Here is a 22916-nt window from a genome sequence, read left to right as displayed (position 1 = left end):
TATAAAAAATGGTCATGTTTACAGTGTACGCCTTCTTTACCAAATACAAGAAAAACCTTTCTATTATTTAAGCTTTCATTTATGCCCATTAGTTTTCCTCAGAGAAGTCTTATACATTTCTTATTAAAGAAAATATAAAATTTTACTATATTTTTATCACAATTTTGAATGAGATTTTTTTCTGGGTGTATCTTCTAATATTTTTGCCTACATATAAAACAACTATTAATGTTGGTACATGTGATTTAAAATCTGTACCTTCTGTACTCTAAATCCATTTTTTTTGTTTGATTCTTTATCATTTTTAAAGAATGCCATAATATGATCTGAAGATGAAGATCATTTACTCCATTATTTGAATGTATGTACCTCTTTGTTTTCTTATCTAATTGTACTGGCCAACACTGACCAAAACAGAGGTGATAGGCCACTCTTTCCTTTTTCCTAACTAATGGGAATGTTTACATTATTATGTTTGTGATTAGGGTGAGATTCCTATCTAAATTTTGTTTTCATATACCTTAACTTTGATGTCACCTCTGGTGATAATACTCTTTTTTTGTCAAAAATTGATTTTGAATGCCTATTCTAAGACATGTGGTACTCAATACTGTGGTTCTAGGTTATGTGATGTTTAACCTTTCTAGGCCTGCCTGCTTCATCAACTGTAAATTGGGTTTGTTTAAATGACTCACAATTCTACAACTAAAATGTAATCCTAAACTACTGCACAGCATGTGGACAGAAAAATAGCTATAGTAATGAAAGGGGAGGAAGATATAATCATGTACTGTGACTCACAGACATGATTGGGGTTGACTGAAAAATAACTGCATTTTATAGACTTGCCAAATATGAAGTTATAAGAAATGAAGATGGCACTTTTTGAGACCTTAACTTCACTTTGAATTCAGGAAGAACTTTCATAGTCACCAATATGCTGGCTATTATTACCATTAATTGAGGGGTAGTTCCCATGTGTCTTAAACGCTGGGGGTGTTTTCTGTGTGCTGGTCCTTCTAAGACAGACCTACAGACACAGACAGTTGCTGCCTTTGTGAGGGGTAACCTTAGAAACAAAATATCGAAGAGTATTATGTATTTCCAACAAATAGAAAACTTGCGGCTTTGAGGCCCATGGTGTGAACCCAGAGGAATTCCCTTCAATCTTTCATTTTACTTTCTCAAAAGTACATTTACATGCAGTAATTCAGAAACGTCTCTGGGCATGTGTGCAGTTTGATTCAAAATTAAAATCTGATAAATAGATGGTCTTACCCACAATGGAGAGAATCACAACCACAAAATCAAAAATGTTCCATCCGACAGTAAAGTAGTAGTGTCTGAGGGAGATCAATTTCAGCACACACTCTCCGGTGAACAGGATAATGAACACCAGATTTATCCAGTATAAGACGTCCGTCATGTATTTACTTTGCCCCTCCTTCTCCACCATCATGGTGACCATGTTGAGGCAGATGAGGACCATGATGCTGATGTCGAAGGCCTGGTTTGTGACGAGGTCGAACACACATCCTTGCAGTTTGTTCTGCAAAGAAACAGAATATGGAAAGCAGAACAAAGTTGGTAAGTAGTATCCACTCATCATTGCATTAGTAAAAAATTTTCCGTAAGAAGTCTCTGTTTTCAAAACTTGCATAAATTATCCCTGGTCATAAGTTCTTGCTTTCTACAAAAAGTACCGATATGGGTTAAACCTAAGTCAGAGTAAATGAAAACTCTGTTGCTGACCTGCAGTGTATCAGACCCATTTTCAGCTACCCTTGAGCGCTTACATTTGCTTTTAAGCTTATCTATCCTAGTGTGTTATAAATGAACTGCCATAATCACAGGGTGATTTTTCACTAAGAAAACTTCAGCTCTACTATCATGGTATTTCAAGGAAATAAAATAACATGTCTCTAAATATCTACTTCATCATACTGTTTAAACTGAGATGACTACTATAATATCAGAGACCTATATTTTTCTATTGCTTCCATGTATATACATATATACACATGATACGTATTTCCATATTTATCCATACTTACAGATCACCTTCCTTGTCAATCTCACTGCTAGTACTATGTTTTCCAGGAAACAAACAAGCTTTTACAAAACCCCTTTTTAAATTGCATAGGCAAGTTTTAAAGCATTGTATCAAGATCAAATAGGGCATTCAAAAATTAAATGCCAGGGCTTCTCCATAGATTATGATTTGGTAGGTCTGGTTGAGAGCTGGCAACGTGTGCATTTGAAAAATGGAGGGTGATCTATATATACCCAGCTGAGTACTGATTGGTACTCATTTTTTAGGATACTCTGTATTCAGTCATGAATTTTTGGTAAGGTGTGTTATGTTGAATATAAATTGAAATGCACATAATGCGCTTAAAGTTTTTTTTCAATTGTTAGAGGAATACGAACTATTCTTTGATTGCTAAGGTTCACTCTTTCAATCTGAGCCGATTCTGGTCTTTGATGGTACAGTAGGATAACGTTTAGATTCATGACCAGTCCAACTGCTTCTCTTGCTATTTATTGTAATATCAAAGATGTACATGTTAGTTTCACCTGACTGATGGACAGCAATCACTACATAATATTGTTGTCATTTAGATAAATAAATTTCAATCAAAAGTACATTTTCGGTAATGGGGGGGGGAGTCTAGTAAACATAATGTTCCTCATGTAACTGTAGATTAATTATACCAAAAAAAAAGTACATTTTATTTTGATTCTCTACAGGCCATTGTAATAGTAGTAAGTTGTATAACTAATATAAAAGCATAAATATTTTCATTTCATAGAAAAATAAAAAAACATTGAAAATTGTGATCATGTTCAAAATACATATATTCAGTTTTATAAGGACTTCTGTTCAAACTACTGACTAGCATTCATGTTTAAGAAATAGTTGAACATTAAAAGTAACTTGAAAAGTTGCAAGCTAAAGAGTATATACATATAGGGTGCGTGTGTTTATTTAATTTTTTACCCCTGGCCGAGGTATGGGCTTTTGTGGCTTCTTAGATCCCAGCTTCTTCATTGCATTGTAGTATTTCTTTTGTTCTTCTGTCATAAATATGTCTTGACCTCCAAGGTAAGGAATACAAAACAAATCTAGTTAAAACCAGAGTTGCTTGGATCTTTCCTCAGATGATTAAGACAGGTTAGAAATGTATTCATAGAAGTAAACTGCATTTTATCGTGTGCAATGCAGCTATAAATAAAACCTGTCTTAAAGGCTTACCTGTGTGTAGGCACAGGCTCTCCACACATAATGTAATGTGCATATACATGTATTACATATAATAATGATTGGTGAGGCAACCTGTGCTATTGGAAGCTATGTGCTTTAATCCCAAATAAAGGAATTTCAACATGAGCACTTCATGCGGTGTCAACATTATATATAACACACTTCTAAGTAATTGAGGAAATTATCAATAATCCAGGATCCCTGACCTAAAGGACTTTCTAACCAAATACATGACCTTTAAGATTTCACACTGAGAAAAAAAAAAATCTAACATCTAAATGAAGTTTTTGATCCTCTTTCTCCTATAAGAGACTAAATCTCACAAAGGGGGCCTGGAAGCTTTGCCTGTTCTTTTGGGTCTGCTAATTTCTTAAAATTATCTGTAATTTTTACATATTCATGCATATTGTACACGGATCCATAATATCAACTTTTTAGTTACAACATAAATTGATATAACCCATGCAATTAGGAATTTATTTGGGGGAATTTATAGTTCTGAAATTCTTACTTAGCTTGGAGTTAAAATAATTTGGTTATAGTTCCCCTTTAGTTTTTCTGCATTAGTAACATTCAGCTTCCTGTTATTGCTTAAAGAAAAAAAAAAGGTCAAATACTTAAAAATCAGACTCTCTTTTCTGTCTTGGAATGTTTTAGTTCACCTTTCCTAGTTGATATGCAGTCTTTATGTAATTTTGGTATTCGTCTGACCTGCTGATGCTGGGCATGACAGACAGCCTTCATGCCAATGCTAAGAGACGCCCAGATCAATTATTGCTCACTGAACGGGGATGAGTATCAGAGCATATCAGGATCTTAGTAGAAGCAGCTAGGAAAGCATGGGGGTGAGAACTCTGAATTAGAGCTAAGAATCAGAGTAGCAGATTTTGTCTTCCCTGGATGATACTTTGGCTGTCAATATAACAAAGGGTGGGATGAAATTAAGAAAGTACAAAATGCTCCAAAAGAGAAACTTGTATTGTTTAGTTTTGTTGTACTGTTGCTTTATAGACTTTGTGCAAAATGCATCCCTTAGAAGCTAGATGGGAGACATTCTGTAAGTCAGGCTGGCACTTGTCCATGTTACACTCTGGGTCAAGGTTGTATCACATAGTAGCTAACACCTCAGTTTTTGTATCAGATCATCTTTGTTCAAATCCCATCTCTGTTGTCCTTAGGCAAATTTCTTAATCCCTGTATGGAAAACTTACCTCATCTTTAGAAGAGAAACTACCTCATTGTTTTTCCGTGAGATCAATTGAGAAAAGGCATTCAAACACTCAGCATAATGCTAGATACACAGCCCTCAATACCTGCTAGTTACTAAAAACCTTCCTAATAAGGTCACTATTACTGAAAGGGGTTACTTTAGGTAGAACTTACTCATATATATCCAGGTCTGTACCAGGCATCTGTGTACATCTATTGCACACTTTTCCCTTTTTTAACTTGGACCCATGAATAACTTGTGTTCTAATTTTCAGATGTGTGCCTTCTGGTGAGCTACTAAAACCGAATTATCATGTGAATTTATTAAAGATGAAAGCAGAACTTGTAAGGATGACGGATATTAGAAAAACCAGTGAAGTGGGGTTGGTTATTAGAAAAAAGGACTGTGTAGTTGCTAGAGTCATAAGCTGAGATCAAAGTACTGAAGTTAAAAAGCTCTAAGAGGCAATGCTGCACTACTAAACTCTCTCAAATTGAATTTATCCCCTATTCCATGTTGCTGCAAATTACTAATTTGGAGACTTGAGTGTGGTCCAGGTAAAGCAGGGTCTGATCTAGTCTTTGGTCTCTTTCCAATCATTCTATGCATCACTGCTAGATTCATTTTTTATTAAAATTGAATTTTCATAGGCCCTGGAATAGAGACCCTGGAGTTAGATCTATGATGAAGCTACTTCTTAGATTCAGATCACATGCAAATCACATAACCTTTCTGAGAAGTGAAGTAGGGATACTATGCCTTCTAGATTTGTTGTAAAACTTGACTAAGTTTATATGTGTGAAGTACTTGACACTGGATCAGACACATCATCAGGCCTTAATAAATGTCAACATCCTGCTTATATGTGCTTCCTGCTCAAAATAACCATCACATCAGCTTCTACTGAAAACTATCTAATGCAATATCTAGGACTTTTCAGATCTACTTTCAAGCAAGCCAAGGTCCCTTCTTTCACTATTTCTCTTCTCAAAATTCCACTCAAACCGGATGCACAGCTATTCCTCCTGGATCGTTGCCTGTTTTATCAGCATCGTGCTTGTGCTCACACATCTCTCTTCCCTTCCATGTGGATTATCTTTCCTTTTGCCTCCTAGTTGCTGCATCTCTTCTTACTCATTTTCCAAGGCCTGTCAGTTGTCACATAAAGCATAAAACTTTCTATAGCTGTTTATAATTTTTGTCTTATTACCCATTTGCATTTTTTTGTTAATTTTGCTTATTGCATTTATCACTATCTCATATTATAATATTTGGGAATACAGCATAGTAAACGGCATCAACATATATAAGGTACCTGGGATCAACTACTGACTCTATGAAAACTCTATCACTTACTAGATGCATGATCTTAGGTAAATCACCTAATCTCTCTGTGCCTGTCCTTACTTATAAGATGAAGTCTTTAATAATATTATCTTTTATGGTTGATGTTATGGATTGAATTGGATCCCCTCCCCACAAAAAGATGTATTGAACTCCTAACCCCTGGTACCTCAGAATCACCTTATTTGGAAATATTGTCGTTGCGGATATAGTTAAAGGGAGGTCATATTAGACTAGGGTAGACATTAATCCAATATGACCAGTGCCCTTATAAGAAGAGGAGAGAGACATGGAGAGAGGACACCGTGTAATCCTGGAGGCAGAGAGTGATGTTAGGCCGCCCTAAACCAAGTAGGTCTTGAGCTACCAGGAGCCGGAAGGTGCGTGGAAGGATCCTTCCCTAAAGGCTCTGAGAGAGTGTGGCCCTGCCAACACTTTGAGTTTGGACTCCCCGCCTCCATAACTGTAAGAGAATAGTTGCCAACCAGAAGTCTGGGGTACTTGGTTCCAGCAGCCCCAAGGAATTAAGGCAGCTGATGTGAAGGTTAATGACACAGAAATCTCAGGGGAGCACCACCCCTGCAACATTCGCCAAATCCTAATTTCCATTACATGTATCATTTCATTTCTGCTGCCACAATACAAACTCCCTGAGCTCAGGAGACCTATCTTATGCTCTCTCTCGAAGGCCAGCCTGATACATACCACCCAGAGTGGTGGCTCAGAAGAGAATGAAGTAACTACTCATGAAATGTGTTTTGAATGAATAATTAATGCATTAACTTTTCTCAATTATTCAATTCTCTGTGGGGAACTTTGAAAAAAGCACCTGTCTAGTTGTCATACTATATTTTACAAATAGTTATGACTTAGGAGAGTGTAATTGTTTTTAGGAGATAATTATTTTCCGTGCAGAGATGGATGAGATTAAGCACATCTATAACTGTATACTGGCCAATTATTTGAAAAAGAAATGAAGTTCTAATGAAGCTAATGACTGATTGATATCAAAGCCAATTTCACATTACATTTTTGGGGGAACCATTGTTCATATTTTTCAGTGTGATGAAACAAACTTAAAATACTTATCTTTTTCTTTTGTTGGTTGAAATTATCTATGATTACACCAATGAACAAGTTCAAAGTGAAGAAGGACCCAAAGATGATGAAGATGACAAAATAAATATACATGTAGAGGCTGTATTCATATATGGGCTGCTTGTCTACCTACAAAATTCACAAAAGTCAACAGTATGTTAACAATAACATTTATCATTTTCCTGTTCACATGGTTGGACAAGGTAATTCAAACAGTGCTATCCTAGGTGAACTTGGCCTTTCAGAAGCCATTGCACTTTGAGGCTCAATATAATCATTCTTACAAAGTCAGTTGTAGAGCTTGAATGATCTGGGAGGGCCAGAATTTGAGTCAAACCGCATCTCCAAATGCTACATACATAATCACTAGGTTATTATTACGAAGAAGCTATTTATTTTGTGTGTACATACCAAGGGCTCCTTGGACCTACTTTTTAAAAATAGCCAAAATAAATTAAACAGCTTATTAAAAATTCTACAGTTCAGTGTTATGTTGCCCAATACTTACATTAACAGAATCAACAGCTGCATACATAATATCCATCCATCCTTTAAATGTTGCCTATAAATAGAATTATAGAATCTGAATATGAAGCTCATACTCTAAAATAGCCATGCATAAGTTTAGCCCCTTTAATGTTACATTTAAGTAATATCAAATCACGAAGTTTTACTGTATTTTGAAATACCAATTTAATGTAAAGATTCTGTTCCAAGAACTAAACCACATTCCCAAGTCACATTCTAAATCTTAGTACTAGTTACTTATTTGCATGTGGTTACAATTTTTGTGAATTTTAAACCTGAACTTTCATTTTCAAGAGGTAGAGGAGAATGTTATAAATAAGGCAGGGAACAATTTTTCTCCATTTCTTAAGGATTCTCTGTGTTAGTGGAAAGTCCCTTTCATTTACATATAGGGTAAAACTGGCAGTCCAAAAATGACTACTCATTTTTGGATCAGTATTCAAATGGTACAGTGGTGAGGGTTCATATGACACTAAAAGGTCAGTCATGGATTAACCACTCAAGCGAGACAGAACCTATGCATCTTAACTCATGTTTTATAGGCACACGTTCTAAGAAAGACCACGTCTCTTTATAAGGTCACTAAGTACTTTAACTTCTAGAAAACGGATTAAAGATTTACTTATATTCTCTATCCAGAATCCACTAAAATATCGAGCATTTATGAAAGGGGGCACTTACAACTTGAAGCAGAGACAGGTAGCCAAGTCCAACATTATCAAAGTTCACCTTCAGGTTTTTCCACCGCACATCCTGCGTAACATTCATCAGTGCAAAACATTCAGAGCGATTTTGAACATGACTTATGGGAAAACGTGACCCATCTGTTGTGTTAACACACTCATAGAACTTGCCAGCGAACAAATTTACTCCCATGATGCTAAATATTAGCCAAAATATAAGACACACGAGTAGCACATTCATGATGGAGGGAATTGCACCTATGAGTGCATTCACGACCACCTGGTTTTCCAAAGGAAGAAAAGAACAGGATTAGTAAAGAAGCTAAATGGGAAACATTCATGAAACACAATGCAGAATTAAAGATATTAGAAAAGCCACTCTTAAATGTTTAAGACATCTAATCAACCAGCCAATAAGTACTAATTGAGTGCCTACTAAAATGCTCAGCAGTATGCCAAGCAAGATGAAACAGGAGCCGTCTGATCAACAATACATGATGAACAAACACTGAAACTATTAGCAACAATAGAAAACAAACTATGATGATGTGACAGCTTAAACATACGAAAAAATAACCCCGAAACCTGTAAGCCGAAGTTGTAAAACCTGTGTACTGTATCAAAGAAATTTATAAATATAAATGATTAAAAATAAATAAAATGGACATTTAAAGGTTCACAGTCCTAGAATTACTAGTGCTAAAATTCTCCTATGTACAGAAACTACTGGTGTGTATAAACTGGAGTTAATATTGGGAGTCTTTTAGTGGCGTGAAGCCCTTGAATTTAACTGGTTCTGCTAGTTGTGTGTCATGTGAATTCAGTAAGATCTTGGGACCTCTGCTTCCTCATTTGCAAAATGAGAGCAATCTTTTCAAGTTTATTATTCTAACTCTAAAAATACTTTAAATATAAGTCTTTGGCTAAATGTAGATAGATCTGGCTTCAGTTAAAACATGAAGTGTAGCTTCTCTCTAATACTTCCTTTATTTCTGCTTTTCAGCATTTCCACTGCTATTAAAAACCAGTGCCATTTGCCACTCCAACTTCCTTACCTGACAACTACCAGAGCACCTGCCACTCTCCAGATTTTTCTTAATTACCCCACCCTGAAAAACCTACCTGTCTTCCTACACTTCAGCTCTAGTTCATGAACTTGAGTCCAAATGTAATAAAGGTGAATTGGTCAAGTAAAAGCACTGTGCTCCCTCTTTTTTGCAGGTTCTTAAGACAATTTTAAATGGTGAAACATTAAGGATCTTTGACTCCCTTTGAGACTGCCTAGAGCTGGGGCTGGCAGGCATTTTCTTAAGTAATTTTAGGCTTTCAGGGTTATACGATCTCTGTTGCAACTATTCAATTCTGCCATGGTAGCAACAGATCAAACACAAACAAATGGGCATGGCTGAGATCCAATAAAACTCCCTTTACAAAACAGTAGCCAGCCTGTGGGCTCTGGTTTATTGACCCCTGGTTCAGAGCAATAGTCATGACCCTGGGTCCATGGACCTGCAGAGGGTGCATGCAGACATGCAATTATATGGGAAACATTATGGGTATGCTTTCTTTATGGAGAGATGATCGTGCTTTCATGAGTTTCTTACAGTGTACATGACACTAAAAAACTTTAGGAAGAACAGGATTAGAAAATAAAGCTCCAAGTGGCCAACTCTTAGGCAAGCCCACTCTTTCATCCTCATTTCCTTCTGACCTCCCCACTGTGCTAACCCACAGGCACACTGATCCTTGTAGTCTTTCTCAAATATGCTTTGCACAAGCTGCTTCACCATGTGGCATCTCTGCCTGGAATGCTTACCTGCCTGGGATTTGGGGCCCACTCCTTCAGTCATGACTCAATGTCACCTCCCTGTGAAGGCTTCCTAGATTTCTCCAGACAGCCATTTTAGAGCTGTTTTAGAGCAGATGTCACAGACTCACTATTATTCCTTTGTCTTTCCATGACCATTGTCCACACTCAGTCTTGGGGACTGGGGTCTGTTCACTATTCTACCCTTATTTACAGCATAACACCTGACACATAGGTGGTGTTTAACATGTGTGCTGAAAGGCCGTGAGCAATGGTGAGTCTTCAAGGGAGCTGGTACACACTGCTCTGATGAGAAGCCATTCGGAAAAGTCAGTAAGCTCATGCCTCAAGACTCCAGGGGAGCTGACTAACAAATGTCTCAAATAATTATTTCATCTATTCTTCAAAACAAGCCTGCAATGTGAAGAAACATCTCCTTTTTGCACAGTGAATAAATATAACTAAGTAGATATATTTGTTCCTCCAAATATATTAAAACATTCTCCTGCATCCAATTCATCTGTATTACAAAGAACAGAGAACAAACAGGGTAAAATAATAGACTGGCCTAATCACTAAGGGAAGTAATTTTGTAGGGGAAATTATATTCTTTGTTCGTGAAAATACAGTATATTGTCTGCTTGAGTCCAAGGATCAGTCATAAGTTCTGGATAGATTATAACATTCTACTAACGATCAAAAAATTAAGTTACAGTCAATTGATTCCAATACAATCTTTCTGTATAAAATATAACATAATTTTTCAATTCTTATATGATAAAGAGTACTTGAATTTTACTTTGAAAATTCTTCTTTTTGCATAATCATCTCATATACACAGAACCTTTACACACTAGATATATTAAGCAGTAGAGATGACAGTCATAATTAGGTGAGCACAGATAAAAAAGAAGATTTGCTAAAGGAAAAGATCGCTAATATTCATGTGAGGCTTCGGATTTCTGAGTCCCATCCCAGAGTTTGTGATTCAGTAGCTCTGGGGTGAGACCTAAGAATTTGCGTTTTTAATAAGTTTTTGGATGATAGCGATCATTGGACCACATTTGGAGAAGCAGGAGTCAAACTAATCTGCATGTTAAATTGCTCAGAGACTACAGGTAGAGAGGCAATCACATACATAAATAAGTAAAATACAATATAATGAGGATTTTGTGTCTGAACATAGAGGAAGGAGGCCCAATTATGCCTGGTGGTGGACAGATAAAGCAAATTTAAATTGAAGCTTAAGGGATGGTGGGTGTTTGCCTGCTACACTGATGAGCTGGGGTTGAGACAGGGCAGGGAGAAACATTCTGGGCCAAGAAAATGAAAGAGGCATGAGAAAGCACGTACAAATCTGGGAAAGCAATTTGAGAAGAGAGGCAACAAATGAGGATATGGACTAAGTAAAAAAAATTAAGTCATTGATCTCCATGTGTTTTATGAAGAAATGGATGGTTTAAAACAGCTTTTAAAGCTAGGTTGCTGGCAGCCATTATTTATCTCACTTTGTTTATCTCTGAAAAATGAATTTCTTTTCAGGAACCATGCAGTGTAGTGGAATTCAGTGAATTCTCAGACCTTTAGTTTTCTCAAAAATAATTTAGTGATAATTCCACTTTCATTTAAACATTTACTTTAAAAATGAAATTAAAATTGAAGGGTGACTTGACTTCCCCGTCTTTTCTTATGCCCCTTGCCTAGTTCCTTAAAAAATATTTGAGCACCTGATTCAGGCAAGCACCTTGAGCACCTTGCTGCCTCATTTATGAGAGATGTGAGGAGGAACAGAGTCCCCTTCCCTTGAATCTCCTAGCATAGGGCAGATTTTTATTTAAGAAGGGAGATGTCACTTATTTGGATCATTGCTCAACAATATTATACGAAGGAGGCATTTGACTTACCATATTTGACTTACTGTTTGTTAAACAATATGCACCAAAATACTATGTCTATATGCACATTATACACACCTATATGCATAAGCAGTCCATATATATGCATGTATTTGTACACATGTGCAAATTTAAGCAATTCATTCATAATTTCTATATATGCATTTTTCATATTTTATACTCCATTTAAAAAATAAGAATATCATACTAGGAAGCTTAGTATTTTCTTACCCTCATTCCTTCAAATCTAGATAAAGCTCTTAGAGGTCTTAAGGCTCTAAGTGTCCGAAGGGATTTAATAGGGCCAAGGTCTGAGTAGCCAAGAGTGTTTGCAACTAAAGTAATCAAAGAAACCTACAAAAAAATTAAATTGTCATCAGTTATTTTAATGAAATAACAATGCATAAAAAGGAAAAGTCAATTTCAAAGATCACTAAGAGCGGCCCAATAAGAGCAATATGATTTTATACATCAAATTATCCAGTCATTGCCTAAAATGTGGGTAAAATGAGTGCTTTTATAAGCAAATAGATTTAAAGGAAGGTTAACCAAAAAAAGAAAAACCAATAGAAGGAAATAAGGCTATTTGTTCTATTTTAATAAAAATCACACACACTTTTCACACTTTTGTAGTCAATGGTTATGAATTTGCTTATTAATTCTGAACATTTCATTTGTACAATAATCAAAATTTCGATTGAAATAAACCTAGGGCATAACACAGTATGTGATTCTGAAGCTAAGTTATCAGAGGGGCATTAACTCAACTAATCTGAGTTCTAGTATAAACTTTCTTCAAAAATATTTTGAAGACTCATGATTTTGAGAGGGGGTGAATTCCCCACGAGACTGTCCTGCCTTACAATTTCTCAGAATTGGCACCAAAGATCCACCTAGTAATAATGAGCAGGAGAAAATTATCAATTATATTGATGAGTGCATGAGAGCGGGCCATCTCCCTGGCCTCACAGTCAACACAGACACACAGAACTTCACCGTGGTAGCGAGAGCCGGCACCACTTCCATAACCCGTATCCAACAGATTTGTGCTCTTACCATAAATTATCTCAGAAGAAAGAACACAGAAAGAAAATCAATGCACATTTTGATAATAGAGCAATGAGCTCTTCAATGACCTTAGGTCTGGATCTATACATGCAGTTAGTCTCTAAGTAAGTTCCATTTAACATATTCCATTTTATTTTTACACTGTGTGTAACAGGAGGCAATGTCTAAGAACAATGTCCAGAATGCAGGTCTTCATTACAAATTGCAATGACTAAAAAACTCAAGTTTTCCTGGGAAGAATAGGAACTCCGAGAGTCAACTTCCTTACACAACTGTTGATAGGGAAATTCATTGCTCAAGAGTTCACGGCTGTGCCATCAGAGACAAGTAAATTGATCTATGAATCAAGATGTGTGAAGTGTTGTGTGATCATGTAGTTACTTCTGACTGAGTCCCTATGCTATCTACCCAGTAGAACTAATGTCCCTCATATCATTTTTAAATTCACTCAGTCACTGAGGTCCATTATTTTTCACTTACATGGCACTTAAAAAACTAAGTATACTTTTAAATCAGAATAACAAGTACTCCCCTTTAATCAGAAAAAAATAAAGTTTAAAAATACCTATTGTAATTTGAATAGTCCCTAAGGAAAAGATAGCCCTAATCTCCAAACCACTGTTAGGTGTTACAATACTGAATATAATAGATGCATGTTATTGAGAAAACTACAGTATAGTCTGTAACTGAGAATATATATAAGCATATATATATATATATATATACATCTATTTATCTATGCATACACATGTATATACACAATATATGCCCATACTGATGAATAATGTTCAATCAAATAAGTTTCAAATAAAGAAGATGTCTGCAGTAAGCAAGCAAGTCCATCCTCTGAATATCAAATTAGATCAAACCTTAGTATCTGAAACCTCAACCGGCACCAGAATCATCTGCAGGGCTTGTTCCAACTGTTTGCTGGGTCCTAACACCAGAGGTTCTGATTCAGTAGATCTTGGTGAATCCTAAGAACTGCATTTTTAACAAGTTCCCACCTATGTGTGCCCTGCCGTTGGTTCAGGGATCACACTTGGAGAACTGTCCAGGTAAGTTGCTCAGCTTTTGAGAAATTAAGAAATCTCAGCACCCCCACAATCTGCTTCCCTAGATTTATACCTCTACCTGGAAGAATACTGTGTGTTCCTTTGCTCTCTGTGCTGCATTATAAAAACATTATTTATATCAAATATATATATGTAATATATACAAATGTTATATAATGTATATTTGATATTTACTTAACTTTTTCAAAATACTAAATATTTTGAATTTTTATTTTATTCAATATTTCAGATTGAAACTATATAATGCCCTGAGTTCTGCATATTACATATCCCTAAATATTGTGAATCACCAGCTATGATTCAACTTTAAGTATAAGACAAAGTAACTTCTCTTATCAAACAACCGTATCTCTTTTTTAACCAATTCTACTTGTATCTCATAGACTGAGTGATAAAAGTATGTATGTGATAATATTTTTAAAGGTCTGAATATCTTAAAATATCTTATTCTAACTTTTAAAATACTTAAGCATATTTAAAGGTTAAGGGAAAAGAAAAATAATGTGCATTCCTTCTATTATTTCTTCTTATTTTAGTTAGCATTTCTTTAAAATCATTATATTACAAAAGCATTCACCTTATCATTTTGCCAGCTGATAACTAGGTAACATATGTACGAAAGGTGAATCAAACAATAGGAAATCATTAATATAAGACAAAAAATCAGAGTTCTCACAGAGAAAGCCTGAGAGAACAGGTCAAGTAAAATGTAAAGCTATACATTGAGAGAAAAATTATTTTCCATATCACCTATATTAAAAACAAAAATTTTATTGCTTTAAGTATATATTGAGCTGTTAAAAAAGAGTTTACTGAACTTTAGATAACAGTTGAGATTGAACTTTTGAATAGATATGATTAGTTTTGGTTGAATTTTGCAGTCAGATTTTGCTATTTACAGTCATGCCTACTTATAATTTTGATATGTATAAATTATGCTGTATTAATTATCTTTTCTAAAGTTTGACAATGTATACTCTCAGTAAAGTGTTAGCACACTTGCTGGCATTATAAAAATTTGCATGTGCTAATTCCAGACTTCAGATGAAAAATAAATCTCTAAAAACTATGACTGATTATAGAATATTCCTTCCCTAATCACGAAGACTAGATTTTGGAAAATCTAGGAGAATGAGTTAAATATTGAAGAACATAAAACATTCTGAGCAAAATAAGAATGGGAGGTTGAGATTGTGAATTAATTTAAGAAAGCCTTTTAAAAGAATATAAAATATCATACATCGTATCTAAAAATATTATATCATCTAAAATATCATATGCCTTATAAAATAAAAAAACAAAATAATTACACTAATCACATTATTACTATATTATTAAATTATATCATTCAAATATAAATAATTTGAGTACACTAAATAAGAATGAATTGATAATAATGAGTGTTATACCATTAATGTCCATTTGAGATACCCTGATTTACAAAGCTGTTTTAGGATTTCTTCCCTATTTCAACAAGTAATACTTATTAATGCTTATTTCTCTGCTCCACTGATACTCTATAGTGATGAATATAAGCGAGTTGGAGACAGGACAAGAGCTGTGACTCATTTCGGTTTTCTCTATCGCTGGGACTGAGAAAAATATTTTTAAATCCCATGTCTTCCCTTCTCTCTAACAGTTATTTAGCTTTGGCCCTACTACCATGTTTATATGACTTTAGCTAACATATCACACAATTTAATATACCCCTTATGCCCTTTTATTCTCTCATTTTATATTGTAACAAACAAAATCTGTATTTTATCTTTTAGATTTGTGCCTCTGCCCTTTCCATTCCCATCCCCCACCTAGATTTTCATTGTGTTTTTATTCCCATCAGGAGTAATATTCAAACCATGTATACATTTTTTAAAACCACATCTTTGCACAGAACATAAGGAAGAATAAATTATAAATGTTAGAATGGTACAGTAAAGGATTTATATTTGTTGAAGTATTTCTCTTAATATTTCTAATATTTAATATATTACTTAAAAATAATTATTTTTAATGATACAGCAAGATTTCTAAAAGTATAAATCTATAGCCTGAAAGTACAAACACTAACCCAAATTAAAATGATAATATACATTAGTGAAGGTTTTACTTATAAAAATAAGTCCTCTTTTAAAATTTACTCAAAATACCTACATCAACAATTAAGAAATCCAGCCAACACCAGGCATTGGTGAAATACGTTTTATAACCATATGCTACCCATTTTAGAAGCATTTCCAGAATGAAGACGTAAGTAAATATCTTGTCGGCATATTCCAGGACAATCTTAATGGTCTTCTTCTTTTCAATATATATATCTTCAAAAGCCTGTGGAAATAATTTTCAAATTCCAATTCATGTACAACTGAAAGCTTCTGATTCAGAACAAAAAACAGGAAATAAAATTCCGAGAGAGAAACCATTGAAATACAATATGATTAAGAGCCAGCTGATTTTCTTCTGGCTTCCAGTTACTGTACAGTAACTAGAGAAGTCCTAATAACTTAAGATACAATTCCAGGATCAGCCTGTCTTAAATAACTTTCTCTCCCTGTACTGCCCTCTGCACCCACCAGCAGGATTTGAGCCCCTCCCGCTGCTCTTAGATGCCTGTGCACACCCAGTGCCTAGCACTGTGTCAAGAACATAGCAGGAGACAAGGGAAGGTTTGCTAATGAAGCACTGCAGTAGCTTCATAGGGCCACGAACACAGAGGATGGTTTCTTTCTTTGGATTTTGCATAGTCTTGTATCATTCATTGAAAACTTCAGTTCTGCAAAGGACTGTTGTATTCATTCCTTGAATGTGTTACCTCTTAACATTCTCTAAGAACTTTTAGTAAGTGACAGAGGATGAGACTGTGGTCATAGTCACAAGTCCCTGAATGGAGTTGAAGAATCAAGCTCACTGAAAACTCTCAAAATGACTGCTGATGTAAACAGGTCTAAAGTATTGGAGTTTTCTCATTCAAATTCAAACAATATTCACTTTGTTGGAGAAAATGAAAGCAAAAGGACCTGTATCTTTAGTGGTTAACGTTATACTCCTGTCCATAGTTATGGGCTTATTTTCCTTACTCCCAGTTTTTCTGTCAATACTTTCAAAATGGGCCTTAGCACTTTTGGCAACTATTGGTATCAATATCGAAGAAAACAGAGCCGTTGAAACAGAGAGAACGGGCAGACCTATTAAGATGCTAAAAGACGTTTCCAGCAGCTGGCAGAGGCTCTGAAAGTCAATGGAAACGAAGAGCAAGGGGAGGCTTCCTGTCCTTGGGATGTCCCTGCCGCCCCGTGACAACACAGCAGTCCTTGAAATACAAAGGTAAGGAAGGGGCTTGAGCACAGAGAAGAAGGGTGCTGCTCCTGGACCCGGGGTGCAGAGCAGGGGCAGGAGCAAGTCCCACTGTGGAGAGCCAGGCACCCTGCCTGAGCACACCCTCCTCTGACTAGTCCCAGAACCCGGGACGGGGCTCAGCCTGCACGGCCTCCGGCTTCGAGGACCGGTTTTGTGGATGTAGGAGCACGGAGGCAAGGAGGCCACTATGTGATGGGTACCTGACTTGGGGCAGAGGCTTCACTGTAAACGCTCTTCAGTTACCCCTCATTTGTGTCCACGTGGTGTGTTCCCCCCTTTCCGAGGAGCCACACACAGTGGAAAGATACGGTGGCTTTGGCTCCGAATCTCGGTTAACTTTTGGCTCTGTCATTTACCTCTGGGGCCCTTAACAACCGTTTAAACTCTCTACCTAGCTTCCACATTGATAAAATAAGCAAAATATCATGATCTCATAGGATTGCTTGAAAATTGAAAAAAGCTATATAATAAACATCTTAAAACACAATAAATGCGTACCAAATCAGAACTATTACTTTTTGTTTATTTTACAGACAGGTTTAAAACTCTACCTCACCTGGCCAACTCCCTGAGTAAAAACACCCGTTTTTTGAAATACCTTTTCTGCCTTATATGACTCATTTGGATTTCAGTTTTGAGTGTGCACCTCACCAAAATGTCATCTTCCTTTTTAGACATTTTGAACAAGGGATTACTTTAAACTTCTCTTAATTTTTTTGTAATCTCTTTTCTGACAATCCCAGTCGCATATGTGACTCAGGAGGGGATACACTTTCTTAGTTATTCGCAATACAAGTTGGGTGGAAGCAATCTGCTGTGAGCCCCGTGTGACTGCGTGTTCTTGCTGGGAAGGCCAAGGATGCAAGGCCATGTCTCCGGGTTGCTTTTGCAGCAAGCAGTGTTGAAAAATGAGGCAGTGTCTCCCTCTGGGACAAAGAGCAGGTTGTTCACTGCCTGCTATAAGAAGAAGGGTTCCCTAAGCTCAGCGCTACTCATCTGCAATGCCAACCCACTGTGTGTGCAGCACTCATTCAGCTCCATGCTATGCCCCCTGGGACTTGGGAACCAACATGCTGAAATTCACACTGGCTTCTACGCCATGAGCAAAAAGTCCTTTGTCTCTGATCTGAAGTATTTTATCTTCTATCAGCATCCATGAAACAGTAGCAGGTTAATTTATTTTAAGCAGAGTAAAACCAAATCCCATATCCATGAAGACTGTAATGCAACTTATAAAGTTCTTGAGTATTTCCAGTGGTACCTGTACCTGGAATGGGGCTTCTAATGGTTCATCCCTGTTAGCCTCAGCAGGGAAAACACACAAGTAAGAAAAGGCCCAATGAGGTTATAACCCCCCAGATCTCTTTCAGCTGCTCTCAGAGAAGGTGGTTGGTAGATGTACAATAACGAGAAACTTCCCCATTCTCGCCTGAACACTACAGCCTATTTTCCCTTATAATAAACAACATGCAAGATACTTTACAAGCTTACACTGCCTATCTTGGTCACGGTGTCTCTTTCTAGCTTGGCAACTGTCCATTCCCTGAATAGCTCATGCTGTTTCATGCTTCCTTACCATGGTACACTTGTTTCCCCCTGCCCACCTTGCTTGAAAGAAAAATTCCTATTAATCTTCATAGACCTTGCAAAACATCATATCCTCTTCTGCGATGCCAATCAGACAACTGTTCTTGTTACAGAGCGTTATCAAGTATGTTCTTCACTTACAAACACATCCCAGTTTTGTAACCACTTGTGTCTCTTCTCCAATGCTCTTTGACCCCCTTGAGAAAAATACCGGGACCCTATCCATCTTTGCTTTCAGGGCAGCAAGAATAATGCCTGGCATGTGGTAGCTGCTCAGTAAGTATTTGCTGAGCTAAACTAAAATTTTGTCCTGGTACTAATCACAGGGATTCATTTTTAGGTAAAACAACTTGCCACCGTATTTTTTTTCTTCCAACTTATTTACCAGAAATACTGACTTCCTCAACTTACTGCTTTTGTGTCAGATCACTTACCAGAGCACCACTGCTGAGCAGGATCATGAGAACAATAAAGCTTTCAAACCAACTGTGTTCAACTATCCTGTAGCAGGTTTTCCTGATGTTCCACCAGATTTTTCCTTTCCCTGATTCTATGTTAACTTGGCAGCATGTGAACCTCCGTACACAACCTAGCAAAAAGAGATGCATGTAAGAGCTTGACATTCAGAATAAATACAAAAAATAGACTATTGGATGCAAAGCATTCCCTATGATAGCCCCTCAACCAAATAATTTCTAATCCTTGTACCTGAGGCTTCAAATAGATTCAACTTGGATGCCATCTTCTCTTGTCTCTCAGTTCTCCACAGTGTTTTATTAGTATTTGCTAATAATTTCTAACTTGAGATGTCTTCTTGTTTTCTGTAGTTCCCCAATTTCTCTTCAATCTCCTCTACAGTGTTTAAACCACTTATTTTTCTATTACAGAAATCCTAATATAATCTTAATTCTCCTGATACACAGTAAGTGCTAAATACTTATTTGATAAATGAATGGACTAAAATCTGAGGACAAAGGTACATTTTAGGGCCTTCTTTGCTGAATGATAAAGTTGCCCTGATGTGAATCCAGTCTACAATCTGATGCTGCCTCAACTCCTCTATAAGAACCCTTTGAGAAACACAATTCTAAGTAATATATAAGAAAATTAGTGGAAGGTCCTATAATAAAAAATCTTGACTAGAAGATGAAGATGAAACTGTTTCACGTGCTCTAAGTACAAAACAAATCTGACATTGGAAGCCTAGGTGCAAAACATACTGCTATGAAAAACTGAGGAACATTTTATGTAAAATTTTTTAAGTTTATCTGTTCATTTCTCCATCAGACTTTTGTTATTTTCTGTGTACTCAGCTGTGTACATAGTTTCCTCGGATGGAGAATTTATTTTTGGTTTTGGCTAAGCAGGTATAGAAATAAATAACTATAACTGCATAGAGTAACTAAAATGGCAGATATGCAGGGGTTATTTCGGTATGAAGGAAGAAGTCTACCTAACCTGGCTTATTTGTTGAGAAGCAGAGGTGAGAGGAGGCTTCCTAAAAGGCTGTTGTGTGTCTTCCCAATTCTACTGAACTGAATCAAAACTGTGTGTCTTCCCAACTCTGAACTGAATCAAAGTGTTAGCCAAAAAGAGTTTGGGTGGAATTCTAGGCTAGAGGCAGTGAAATATGTTGTGCCTAGGAATTACAAGCAGTGCAGAAAAGTGATGAAAAGAAAGTATAAACAGAGGGAGGGGTCAGAGATGAAGTTACAGAAATTGGCCAGCTTACAAAAGCATTTTCCACCACCTGAAGGAATTTGTTTATATCCTATAGTCATTGAGGAATAAGTGAAATATTGTAAGTGGAAAATGATATAGGCAGAGTGCATGTTAAATAAATGTCACTACAGTTGTGTGCAGGATAAGATGGAAAAGGAAAAAAAAGGGGGCGAGGTGAAGAAAGACCCAGAGCCGGAAAACCATTTAGGATTCTGGTTCAGTATCCCAAACAAGAGTGATAAATTTGGGCAACTCTAAGGAGCTAGAGCAGTAGCAGAGTCAAGACATATTTGGTAGATAAACTCAATGGGATTTGGTGACTGGATATGGGATGTGAGAGAAAGAGCGGAGCCCAGGACAACGGGATGGATTTCAGCAATGAAACAGGCCATTAGTGCAGGAGCTATTGGGAGGTAATGAGTCTGAGATGCCAGGGAAACATCGAAATGCAGATATCCTGCAGATATTTGGAGATGCGAATATCAAGCTCAAGGGGAAAGTCTGGGATAGAAAAGAATATGTAAGAATTATATATAGGCTGAGATCCTGTGTTTTTGAGGTCACACAAAAAAATTAATTGGGTAAGGAATTAAAAGGGCCAAGTCTGAAACATTCTGGACCAGAAATATTGAGGGACAGAATTCAGTGGTGTGGTAACTCCCAGTTAAATTATTAGGAATTTTTGCGAGCCTCTTGTTAACTATGACCATTATCAAAAATTCAGTTATATAAACTTAAGATTATAACTTACTTTAAAAGAAGTAATAAATACTAAAAACATTACTGTCTAATCATTTGATTATTATCTATGCTTTTGAGTAAATTTATGTCTAGTCTGTCGGGATGGCGGAAATTTGCTAACACTGTCTGGGCTGTTTTGTCTCTTCCCAACTCTACATGTGGTGAAGTCACATCAGTAGTTTGAAATCAGCCATAGTAGGAATCTTTACACTCAAAATGCTACCATGCATTATGATATACACGTATAACGCATTATGCTAAAATGCTACACATCAGGTCTTATTAATTTTCTAGAACAGTCTTCAGAAAGTGATGGAGGAAATGCTAATAAAACAGATAAAATAGTGAATACATGTCATGTTTGCGGCCATTACACTGTCAACAGAACAAAAATTTAAGATTAAGGGAAGGATTATAAGCAGAGAATGATACAGGAATTTCATATTCAAATTCTATGATCTGGATCCTCAAAGATTTGCTTACATCACTGATGAATGAGTGCAGTTCTCACATACAGCTTCTTTGTTTCACTTTCACCTTACTGATTAACTTAAATGAAACTCTCTAACACTCCTCAAGTTAAAACTACATTTGTTTGTCAATTACGATCATTGACTGTCTATAAACACAAAATTTTGGTAAAATTTAACAAAAGCACTCTGTGAGAACCAGTGAGCTACAGAATGTATAATACAGAAGGTTTATATTACTGTTTGTAATGTGTGTGCACGTTGTCTTTGCATCAGCGAAATTTATAACAAATGGACATACCTATGCATGCTTTCATTTTCATGGAGAACTGATTGTTAAACACACACCTGCACACCACTGGAATGAGGGGAAAAACATCTCGAAGGAGTAAGAGACAGAGTAAGGGTGGAGAGAGGAACAAAACGCTGAAAGACATCAGGGAGTCATACGTTCTATGAGTGACTGGCGGACAGATTCAGGACCAAGAGCGGCCCATACACGTAATGATTAAAAAATTTAAAAATTAAATAAAAAAATCTTAAGTCGATGAGAAAAGAAACAACCAGAAACACTTTGAAGAAAGCAAAGAACTTTAAAAAGAGGAACCACAAGGAATTCCTCTCAAAAAATTTTTGGATAAAAGTACCTCATTTGGAAGGAAGGCAAGAGGTGGGAGTGGACTTCTTTAGAAACTTGTTTCAGAAGTTTGCAGGTTAGTCACTTAAAAAATAATTTCCTTTTCTGTAAAACAATATATTTGATATAAACTACTGAGCCTATCAAGTAATAACTTCAGATACGTCCTGAAACAACAAAACTAGAACTCCCTTGATTATCGACACTTTTTAGACAATGTCTTATTATGGCTTCTTTCATGATTCTTCAGTGGAATTAGGTCACTGATCCAGAAGATAAGGTATTTCCTGGCACTTGAATTTTCAGCTCTATAGAAATACAGCAGGCTCTGTTTTCCCCCCAGGTCTCTGGTAATTTTGCTATTACACATATTTCATATGCTTCTAATCTTTCTCTCCAGAAGCTTCTAAGTTCCCAGAAAGCTAAAACTG

The 22916-nt window shown here is 36.3% G+C and overlaps 1 protein-coding gene and 1 long non-coding RNA gene across 2 annotated transcripts in view; one reads left to right on the top strand and one right to left on the bottom strand.

The window, feature by feature from the left end:
* The window catches only part of SCN9A (sodium voltage-gated channel alpha subunit 9), a 148534-nt gene that overhangs the window by 5655 nt on the left and 119963 nt on the right, over positions 1–22916 (bottom strand). The window contains exons 19-26 of the mRNA XM_036884378.2: positions 19350–19504; positions 16126–16299; positions 12062–12184; positions 8127–8408; positions 7426–7479; positions 6909–7046; positions 3002–3106; positions 1279–1549 (exon numbers count right to left, since the gene is read on the bottom strand). Coding sequence (XP_036740273.2) covers positions 1279–1549; positions 3002–3106; positions 6909–7046; positions 7426–7479; positions 8127–8408; positions 12062–12184; positions 16126–16299; positions 19350–19504 — 1302 coding nt within the window. The remainder of the gene's footprint in view (positions 1–1278; positions 1550–3001; positions 3107–6908; positions 7047–7425; positions 7480–8126; positions 8409–12061; positions 12185–16125; positions 16300–19349; positions 19505–22916) is intronic.
* LOC118911840 (uncharacterized) overlaps positions 1–22916 on the top strand; it is a 96359-nt gene that overhangs the window by 45968 nt on the left and 27475 nt on the right. The gene's annotated exons all lie outside the window — the stretch shown is intronic.

This window comes from Manis pentadactyla, chromosome 8 (assembly GCF_030020395.1).
Source record: "Manis pentadactyla isolate mManPen7 chromosome 8, mManPen7.hap1, whole genome shotgun sequence".
Taxonomy (NCBI): Eukaryota; Metazoa; Chordata; class Mammalia; order Pholidota; family Manidae; genus Manis; species Manis pentadactyla.
The sequence above is the reverse complement of the archived record's forward strand: the minus strand, read 5'-3'. Positions and strand labels throughout refer to the sequence as shown.